Below are 10,301 nucleotides of genomic sequence, written 5' to 3'. Positions count from 1 at the left end.
TCACACACACACACACACACACACTCCTCCTTGCTGTCCACACACCACCAAGGACACACAGCCACAATATGATACACATCCACCGAGGAGCCTGCTTTGATCCCTCACACACACACACACACAGGCTTGTCTTGTGGGTGTTCATCAACACTGTCTGCATGTGCTTGTCTAGTCTATCTGACTCCACTCATTAGGTCCTCCATTGTCCTCCCATGCTTAACTCACACACTCACACACACTCACGCACACACACACGCACACACACTCACTCTCCTAACAGCTCAGACCTCCCCCTCCTTATTCCTGCTCTCCTATGTTGGGCTCCTCTTCCACCAGATCTCTATCTGCTGGCGACACACCCGGCTAAGTCCTCCCTCTTCCCTCGTCTGCTGAACACCGGCTAACCTCTCTCCTCTGCTGAACACCGGTGTCTTTCTCCAGGTACGATCCACTTGTGCCTGTGTGGAGGGAACAGGAACCATTCCGTTATATCTGTTGTGGATCTGTAGTGGATCTGTGGTGGATCTGTAGTGGAGAGGCTGAGAGCAGAGCTGCACTAGCCTCTCCTGTCCTCTGTCTGGTTCAAACAGGGCAGACATGCCCCCTCCCCCCCCTCCTCCTCCTCCCTTGTGGTGTTTTTACCTTCTCTACCAGTCTTCTAACCCTCTCTCTCATTCCCTTCTTTCCCACTCAGTATCAACACACTTCTCACTCATCTCATTTGATCTCTTTCCTCTCAACGGCTGTGTTGTTGTCTGTGTGATCACTGTAGGGGGGACCAGCTCTTTGAGCACAGGAAGAGGCTGGCGTTCACACACACGCACGCACGCTGAGAACGCCCCACATGGCCTTTCCCACCGCTACCCCCTGATACACACATAAACAAGCCCCCACTCACTGTTGTGGTATCCCAGACTTGATCGTTTTACTGGGTAGATAAGGAGAAACACACACCTTTAAAAGACGTATAAAACATTTATTTTGAGTACCAGTCACCAGCCAAGCACACACCATCATTTCCCCTGCGTAGAGATAATATCCTTTTGTGCATACATATTCTCTTTTACACAACTTTTTATAAAAATAGCAATCACAATACAGTATATTTACTTTGGGCACGAAAATAAACAGAGAAAAATATAATAATCCACAGCCATGTCCTGTTGGGTTATATAGGACTAGAATAATGTATAGAGAAGGAAGTCTACCCTCTGTTACAACATGGTAGGCCTTGGTCCTCCAGGCTGGGAGGCTAAGACGTCTGGCCCACAACGCCAGACAAGCAGATCGTCCAGACAAGCAGCTCGTCCCCCCTAGTCTGTGGTCTAGGACAGGTCATGGGTACCTACAGTCTCGTTCTATGGCGGAAGACTCAAACATGTCATTCATTCTTGACTAATTCAATCAATCGTCACGTGAGGGATGTGATGTCGGAGGACTCAAGGCACTTGGTAAACGCTGGGCTGCCCTCATGATCCCTCACTACCATTGGTGGACGAATGTCCGGCCCCCTCAGATCTGGATCAGGTTATAGGACGGTGAGTCCTGATTGGCAGACGCAAACCTCCAGAACAGGTAGAATCTGATGAGACTGGTGGCGATGCCAGGCGTGTTCGGCACCTGAAAAAGACACACACACACACGCACACACACACATGAATGTTGTGTCTGGTTGGTGTCTTGCAGTAGTGCAGAGGTGTAGCTGCAGAGGTGTAGCTGCAGAGGTGTGGCTGCAGAGGTGTAGCTGCAGAGGTGTAGCTGCAGAGGTGTAGCTGCAGAGGTGTGGCTGCAGAGGTGTGGCTGCAGAGGTGTGGCTGCAGAGGTGTGGCTGCAGAGGTGTAGCTGCAGAGGTGTAGCTGCAACCTACCATGATGTAGTAGTCCTGAAGCTGGAGGCCGTACAGCGTCCATGAGGTGGAGGTAAAGAACGTTGCCACGGTGAGGGGGAACGACAGACAACTCACATTCCCACTGCGCACGATCTCCACCTGACACACACAGGGAGAGACACAGAGAGGGGGAGACAGAGAGGGGGAGACAGAGAGAGAGAGACAGAGACAGAGAGGAGAGAACACAAAAATGTAGAGGTATAAAACAAAGAGGCATCTCAAACAACACATACCCCTGGGAAGTAATGGTGTGTGTGTGTTTACACAGTTCAACACAACTATATGGAAGGAAGTACAGGCAGACGACCACTCAGTCCAGAAGAGAAGGATGAAAACAGGAAAGGGATGCAGGGGGAGAAAGGCAGGAAACTGGAGGCTGTACGAAGAGGACAACACAGACAGAGGGGTGAAGGAGGGGAACAGGAACAGGAAGCAGACGAGGACAACAGGAAGCAGGAGACAGAACGTATTCCTACGTGAAGGAGAATCCATGTTAAAGAAGGTCAGCCGTTTCAGTTTTCCTCAGGGCATGTTTAATGGCATGTGCTGTGTTCACTCCATGTTTTTCACGGGTAGGTGCAGTGTGCTGTCGAGGGGTGTGTTAAGGCGTTTTACTAGATAGGTGAGGGGGTTTATGTACTGTACAGAACAGGCGAGGGTGACTGGCATTTCAGAGGTAGTGAGGGCTGTCTAGAGGTAGTGAGGGCGGTCTAGAGGTAGTGAGGGCTGTCTAGAGGTAGTGAGGGCTGTCTAGGGATAGTGAGGGCTGTCTAGAGGTAGTGAGGGCTGTCTAGAGGTAGTGAGGGCTGTCTAGAGGTAGTGAGGGCTGTCTAGAGGTAGTGAGGGCTGTCTAGAGGTAGTGAGGGCTGTCTAGAGGTAGTGAGGGCTGTCTAGAGGTAGTGAGGGCTGTCTAGAGGTAGTGAGGGCTGTCTAGAGGTAGTGAGGGCTGTCTAGGGATAGTGAGGGCTGTCTAGAGGTAGTGAGGGCTGTCTAGAGGTAGTGAGGGCTGTTTAGAGGTAGTGAGGGCTGTCTAGAGGTAGTGAGGGCTGTCTAGGGATAGTGAGGGCTGTCTAGAGGTAGTGAGGGCTGTCTAGAGGTAGTGAGGGCTGTTTAGAGGTAGTGAGGGCTGTCTAGAGGTAGTGAGGGCTGTCTATGTGTTGCTAGGGCTGTCTATGCGTTGCTAGGGCTGTTTACCAGGTCGGTGAGGGGGGACAGGTACATGCTGACGGTAAACACGCTGCAGGTGAGGCCCAGCTGAGCCAGCTGACTGTCTCCCGGAGGCAGCAACATGCTGAAGTACAGCCAGCCTCCACACAGCACTGCTGCTGCAGCCAGGATGTGTCTGGTCACCCGCCTCTGCAACACACACACAGTCATTACACACACATTACATCCACACACAGAAACCCATATAGTTACATTGTTAAGCAAACATGTTCCATGTTCATGGTAGGAAGGGCCTCTGGCAGCAGAGGTAGGGCTCACCCTCTCTTTGGTGTAGTGGCAGAAGAACACAATGTAGAGGATCTGTAGGGAAGCCCCGATGGTGTTGACTAGTACCAGGGTCCCATCCCTCTTTAGCATCCCATAATACAACCATCCGAGGTTGCTATGGAAGAATGACAAAACAGGAAGTTGTTACTTGGAAAGTTAGCAGTGAGATTTACATGGGAAGAGATGGGAAGTAACGTACAGTACAAATAAATACTTTGTTACTGTACTTAATTCAATTTTTACTATTTAGTGAGCTTCAGAGAACTTTATACTCTCAGTCCTTAAATTTGACGGGTGTACTTTTGCCATCTCTGCGCACACACACACACTGATCGTACTTGAGGCAGGTGGTGAGAAAGGGCAGGAACTGGACGCTGTCAGCACTTTGAGATGCTCTCATCTTTTTCAGGTCGGTTCTGAAAAATAAACACACAACATTTGTTCTGTGGCCTAGTACGAGTCCCTGCTCTCTGTGTGTCTCTCTTGACATACGGACAAATACACACAAAGGAATAAGGAATTGGGCAGGTTCTGTGCAGTATCTATAGTTTGCAAACTGACAAGTTATCGTTAGTTAGAGATTACAAGTGGCGACAATGCACACTGCCTGTAATGGCTAACCACACAAGCAGATAACTACAGGCACGGTTGCATGCAGTTTCACATGCAGTTGAATTACTTTCAGATACATGCTGAAGAGCTGGCAAACTTACAATCCTGTCGAGAACATCCCGACCGTAAATACGATACACGCACATGATAAAAAATCCAAAAAATCCATAGAACGGAAAACCAAATCCTTGATATGCGTGCTTCTAAATGGTAGTTATGTACTAGCAGCAACTGCTAAATTATTGTTGAAGTCTTAGTGGTTATCAATTCAATTGCTATTCTGCTACGGTGACGTTCTATCTTCACTTCCGTGTTTGTAATCAGTATTCTGAAAGGGGAGGAGCAGCTCTTGACCAATGACAGGATGGTTGCTATGACAATTGATGACCTAACTCTATTTCTCGAGCTTACAGGCTACTGTACCTCGTTGTAAAAGGGATGGATGGTTGAGAGAGATCAAATCATTGTCCATGGACTGTATGGCATATAAACTAATTAGTTACAGTATGTCATTATCTATGGAGGACTAAAAGTGCCACAATTAATTAAATAAATACACCATTAAATAATTACTTAAATGTGTCATTAATTAATTAAAATAGACATTAAATACATACATGTGTTCTTAAATCTGTCATGAATTAATTAAAATACCAATTCATTTAATGTAAAATACATATATAATTATTTCACTATTTAAGTATTTCATGCTACATTTCAGGGCATGGAGGATCTTCATGAACTTTCTAGGGAGTTGGTGAGAGACATTTTAGACTTAGCTGAGGATGTGGAAGCAGGACCTGCTGACCCAGAGCATGTAGCGAGTAAAGCAGAGGAACTTCTTGAAGTTTGGAGTTATTTCCGCACTTTATTGTACATCATATCCGACATTAATCCCACAGTCTCCATTTCCACTTACTGTGTTCCTCTGTTAAGCAGGAGGAGATCTCAGACCTCTGAGCTGAGGCCTGTGTTATTCTTCCTCAAAGAACTCACTTCTCATCTCTTGGCAGGGATGGAATGAAGGAGTGGAATGAATTCCATCATCATCTCCAGCCGAACATACATGGTCTGTAGGAGTCCATGCCTGGTTGCAGTAAGAGTACATTTTTGCTTACGTGTCAAAATCACCAAGTTAATATGATCTTTGATAAAGGCATTTATTACAAGTTTGACTCCCTTTTGTATTTCAGTTGCTGTGAAATTGACAGTGGCATTTACTTGTGTCCTGTCCTGTAGCTGTTTGGTGTGCAGGTTAGCATGGCTATCGTGGTTCCTCTTCTGTCCTGCTCACCCTGGTGCACACACAGAACCAGGCTGCTTCAGAGAGCAGCGAGGCGCTGAGGGGGAGGACAGAGAAAAGAGAGAGAGGCAGAAGAAAGAACAAGTGAAGGAGAGAGTGTGAGGTTGAGAGAGCGGGTTAGAGTGACAGCCTCACACCCGAGTGTCAGTTTGTTTTCAGGGTCTTCTCAGGCTTCCCTCCCCCCTCTCTCTCCCCTCTCTCTCTCTTTCTCCCCCATGTTTGGCCAACAGGCTGTGAAGTCCAAGCCAGGGCAAACCGCCCAGCCCAGGATGAAAGAGAGAAGTGAGGGAATGAGTAAAGGGAGGAGGGGGAAGACCTGAGAGTGTCAGTTGGAGAGAGGGCGAGATTTCCTCGGAGGGCAGATGGATAAGTTTGCAGAGGGACAGTGTCAACTACCAAATCTTCTCTTGAAAACAGGATTGTTGCAGCAGCATTTTTCAATGCTAGCTGCTTATGGAGCCTAAGAAAACATTTGATTTTCAACCTTCGTCTTCACCACGTGTCTGTCAATGTGAGACTTCAAAAGATAAAACCGTGTGTATTTTCACCAAATAATTTTATTTCACAAGGGTTTTCACATTTTAAACAAATGCAATTATTTTTATATACTTTTCTCTCTGTACACATTTTTACATACAAACATATACAACAAAAAACACAAAATGAGAACAAGAAACCAAAACAAGAATAAATTGTGTGTAGACTGTGTGTAGACTGTGTGTGTGGACTGTGTGTGTTCAGGAGAGTTCCTTCAGTTATGTTCTTGTATGACAAACATAGGCTATGTGTATGAATGTGTGTGTTTGTGTGTGAATGAGATTTGTACTGAGCAATTCTTGTAAACATGACCATAAATACCAGTGTACCGTGCTACTATATTGATATTGGGATATGAGAGAGGGTGTATGGGCACAATAGTTTAGAAGCACCACTCCAAAACTGGACAAGTCTAAACAGTCCCCATGTCTGCCTCTCCTCCTGCTTATCTGTCTCTTAGTTAAACCTCTTTGCTGTTAAACTCCTCTATTGAACGTGGTGTTTGTACACAAGCAAAAACGACAAAAAACAATTACAATTAGCTTGTTGAAAACTGCTACGTCATCTAAGGTGATGTCAGGTGATGTTTCTCCTTACTTGATATAGAACGGAGAGGATACGTGTGTGCTGTTGAAGCTTCTGTAGCCAGAGTTAGTGTGTCCGTGTGGGGGAGGTTCTACAGTCAAGACTGAACAAAGTGTTTCCTTATATCAGAGTCCTAATCTACAACAACAACCTGTCTTGATAACTCAGTGATAACAAATACATTTTCTACATAAATACATATAACACCAAACGCCTGTACACGTAGAGGAGAACTAACAAGGAGACAATCAGTGCCTCTAAGAAAAACAAAACATCCTTGTTCTAAAGGTTTATGGAATACGTGAGTTGAGTTCAGGATGAAAAGAATCCTTTTGTCAGTTCTGTAAATTCTGGTTACATAAATGATCACTCTTCCAGTTATACTAGTTGCACTTCCTGATTTGTGTCAAAGAGGATCAGTGTTCAATTCAACAGCTTTTAGTCTAATCAGACGAGAAGGATGGAGAAGAAAAGAAATGGAGAAAACGCCATCATAGTTAATTTAGAAAAGAACCTTCTGCGACAGAGCAGAAAAACTATCATCCCAAAAAATACTCTTGAAGATCCTCTTCTTGGAAACGGTCTACGTTCCGCCCGCCTGCACACACACACACACACACACACACACACACACAATGGCAGCTCTGTCCATGCTCATATAAAAAATCTTTATAAAAAAAAGTATTCTCTTTAATACACCAATGACCAGCACTGGGAGGATAGTCTCTGGGGGGCAGGGGCAGGGTGGGCCCAGCACTGGGAGGATAGTCTCTGGGGGGCAGGGGTAGGGTGGGCCCAGCACTGGGAGGATAGTCTCTGGGGGGCAGGGGTAGGGTGGGCCCAGCACTGGGAGGATAGTCTCTGGGGGGCAGGGGCAGGGTGGAGTGTCCTGGCTCAGACTCAGTGCAGGCTCAGGAGCAGGCTCAGGAGCAGGGCTAGTAACACAGGGATCATGGTGAAGGAGAGGGAGACGGAGACAAGCTGGACTCCTGCGCTGCCCACGCTCCTCTGGACATTAGGCTCCATGGCAGCAGGGTCATCTGGAGAGAGGAGGGAGAGAGAGAGAGAGAGAGAGAGAGAGAGAGAGAGAGAGAGAGAGAGAGGGAGAGAGAGAGAGAGAGAGGGAGGGAGGGAGAGAGAGAGAGAGAGGGAGGGAGAGAGAGAGAAGGAGGGTTCAAATGTGCTGCCTTTTTATCGCTCCCGAATACAAACAGAGCCAGTGGAACATGCGTCACTCTCATTCCAGAAGATTAAGTCAGGGGAATGTGTCTGGTGCTGTTGGAATGTTCCCTCCAGAAATAAAGACTGTTGAAATGATAGTTGTAAGGTTTGTGTAAACACGACCTGTGTGGCATGTGGAGGTGAGCTGGACAGAGACACACACCTGCTGGTAACCTGTTGGATGGGTTGTGAACTCCTCCAGTGACGCCAACCTTTCCTTTACCTCCATCCATCGCTTTCTCCATCTCCTCCACCTTCCCTCTGTCTGCCTGGGTCTTTACAGAGCCTGCTGGGTTAGAAGGGAAGACAACATCAGCGCCGTCACCAGTTCGAGCTAAGCAGAGCCACCCGACCCCCTGACCTCTGACCCCAGCCCATGTCACCACAGAGAAGAGGACAGCTTACCGTGATGTCCCACTACATCCACCTTCAGTCTCAGACACTCCTGCCCATGGTGGTGCAGCGGCTTAGCTGGAGGGAGAGAGGGAGAGAGAGGAGAGAGAGATTGAATACACCCATCGAACTTCACAACATCGTGATTCTGTCTGTTCACCTGCTTCTGAGGGTGTGTCATTAGTGGTATACTATGTACCAGAAGTAGCAACAGTCGTGATGTAATTATACACATGATGCTGTGTAGGGTTATGATGCTGTGTAGAGTCGTGATGCTGTGTAGACATTAGTCATAACTCAGAGGTACTTTGTTTATGACGTTCTATGTCACTGATGTAACTCGTTCCAACATGTTTTGGAACCAACTGGTTGAACCTGGAATTGTGTCAGCCAGTTCAATGGCCAGCGTATGGGGCCAGCGTATGGGCCAGCGTATGGGCCAGTGTATGGGCCAGCGTATGGGCCAGTGTATGGGCCAGCGTATGGGCCAGTGTATGGGCCAGCGTATGGGCCAGCCAGTGTATGGGCCAGTGTATGGGCCAGCGTATGGGCCAGCGTATGGGCCAGCGTATGGGCCAGCGTACTATGGCCAGCGTATGGGCCAGCGTATGGGCCAGCGTATGGGCCAGCGTATGGGGCCAGCGTATGGGCCAGCGTAATGGGCCAGTGTATGGCCAGTGTATGGCCAGTGTAATTGGCCAGCGTATGGGCCAGCGTATGGGCCCAGCGTATGGGCCAGTGTATGGGCCAGCGTATGGCCAGTGTATGGGCCAGCGTATGGGCCAGTGTATGGGCCAGCGTATGTTGTCAGAGTGACGTGGGTCAGCCTGGGGGAGCAGCGTTTCATGCTTACAGATGTAGTAGTAGCTCTCGCCCGCCGGAACTCCTTGCCCAGGGTGAAGGGAGTGAAGCGCTGGAACTTCTCGGAGAACCTCTCGGGTGCGTGAGCGGCGAAGGGGGCGGGAACACTCCCAGCGCAGCTGATCGAAGGAGTGAGGCTTGCACACCTCATAGTCCTCACGCTCCACCATGTACAGGACGTAACGCTCGGCCTCCTGGGAAGGAAGCTCACCGCGGGTGTAGTGAGGGCAGATGATGTCCAGGTAGTCGTTGATACGCACGTCCACTGTGTAGTCGTCCCACAGAAAGCTACAGAGAGAGAGAGAGAGAGAGAGAGATAGAGAGAGGGGGGGCGGGGAGAGAGAGACTTGTTAGCTAAAGGCTGTACAGGTTTGCCAAAAGCTGCCAACCCAGATTTGAAGGGACAGCAGGAGCAGCCTGAGCTTGCTGTCATGTTCACACTTGGTGGCACACCTGGCCGCCATGGCAACGCAGGCTGAAACACACGGATTCACACGCATAACAACCGCAAACACACACACGTGAGCGGGCGCACGAGCCACACTCCAAAACACGTCAGAGCTGCCAGTGACTCAGCGGTAACAGCGAGCGCGTGCGAGCGCTCTGAAGGACGGCTCATGCTAACCTGTCGGTACACAGGCAGAATTAGAAGCTAACCAGGCAAGGCGGACCAGTTGACTTTGTTTTGATAGGACAAAACAACAAACCCTATAACACACCTGCACGCAAGCCCTTCATCAGTCTCTGTTCCACCCTCTTCTTTCAGTCTGGCCCATCCCTACATCTCTCTCTCTCTCGTTCTTTCCATCAGATCACTTGTTGTTGTGAGGATTCAGCCTGGCTGGTTACTTGCTTTCATACTAAATAGAGTCTCACTTCTATTCTTCTCACGGCCTAGTAGACTGTTAAGTCATTCTGCCCTAAACAAACCCTTTCTCTCTTTCCATCCATCTGGCTCACTGCATGTATGGCTGTTCTCGCTCGCCCCCCTCTCTTCCTTCTGTCTGTCCCTTCATCACCTGTTGGTTTGTCGTGGGTGTGACTGTTTTCCCTCATTAGTGTCTTTTCACCCTGTCTCTCCCTACTCTCTCCCATCAAAGGGAGAGAGTAGGGGGGGAGGGAGACAGCAGGGGAGAGAGAGACAGTCCAGACTGCAGTGTCTCTTCATCTAGACACCCTCTCTTTTGCTTTTTATGGCTCTTGGTTAAGCCTTCTCTCTCTCTGTGTCTCTCTCTCTGTCTCTCTCTCTGTCTCTCTCTCTCTCTTCTCTCTCTCTCACTCTCTCACTGTGCTTGCCTCTCGATTGCTAATCAGGCAAACAAAGTGTGTTCTAAAAAGAGGATATTTCTGTATTTTGTAATCAAACATAATTGACATTCAGGTTTAAGCTGTTAGGTCCAATGGTGT

At 48.4% G+C, this 10,301-nt stretch overlaps 2 protein-coding genes across 2 annotated transcripts; both read right to left on the bottom strand.

Moving 5' to 3' along the window:
- Positions 1–968: 968 nt before the first annotated feature.
- Positions 969–4,277, bottom strand: slc50a1 (solute carrier family 50 member 1). Its single transcript, XM_067238364.1, has 6 exons — positions 4,096–4,277; positions 3,721–3,798; positions 3,374–3,497; positions 3,083–3,244; positions 1,868–1,987; positions 969–1,620 (listed from the first exon to the last, which is right to left on the bottom strand). The coding sequence occupies exons 1-6, from the start codon at positions 4,161–4,163 to the stop codon at positions 1,513–1,515; spliced, it is 660 nt and encodes a 219-aa protein (XP_067094465.1). The 5' UTR covers positions 4,164–4,277; the 3' UTR covers positions 969–1,512.
- Positions 4,278–7,073: 2,796 nt separating this feature from the next.
- efna1b (ephrin-A1b) lies at positions 7,074–9,358 on the bottom strand. Its single transcript, XM_067237328.1, is given in 7 exon segments — positions 7,074–7,459; positions 7,804–7,926; positions 8,046–8,111; positions 8,887–8,910; positions 8,913–8,991; positions 8,993–9,182; positions 9,270–9,358. Coding segments are annotated over 7 exon segments (711 nt in total). The 3' UTR covers positions 7,074–7,319.
- Between the last annotated feature and the right edge of the window lie 943 nt (positions 9,359–10,301).

The sequence above is a fragment of the Osmerus mordax genome, chromosome 6 (genome assembly GCF_038355195.1).
Source record: "Osmerus mordax isolate fOsmMor3 chromosome 6, fOsmMor3.pri, whole genome shotgun sequence".
In the NCBI taxonomy this organism is placed as follows: Eukaryota; Metazoa; Chordata; class Actinopteri; order Osmeriformes; family Osmeridae; genus Osmerus; species Osmerus mordax.
The sequence above is the reverse complement of the archived record's forward strand: the minus strand, read 5'-3'. Positions and strand labels throughout refer to the sequence as shown.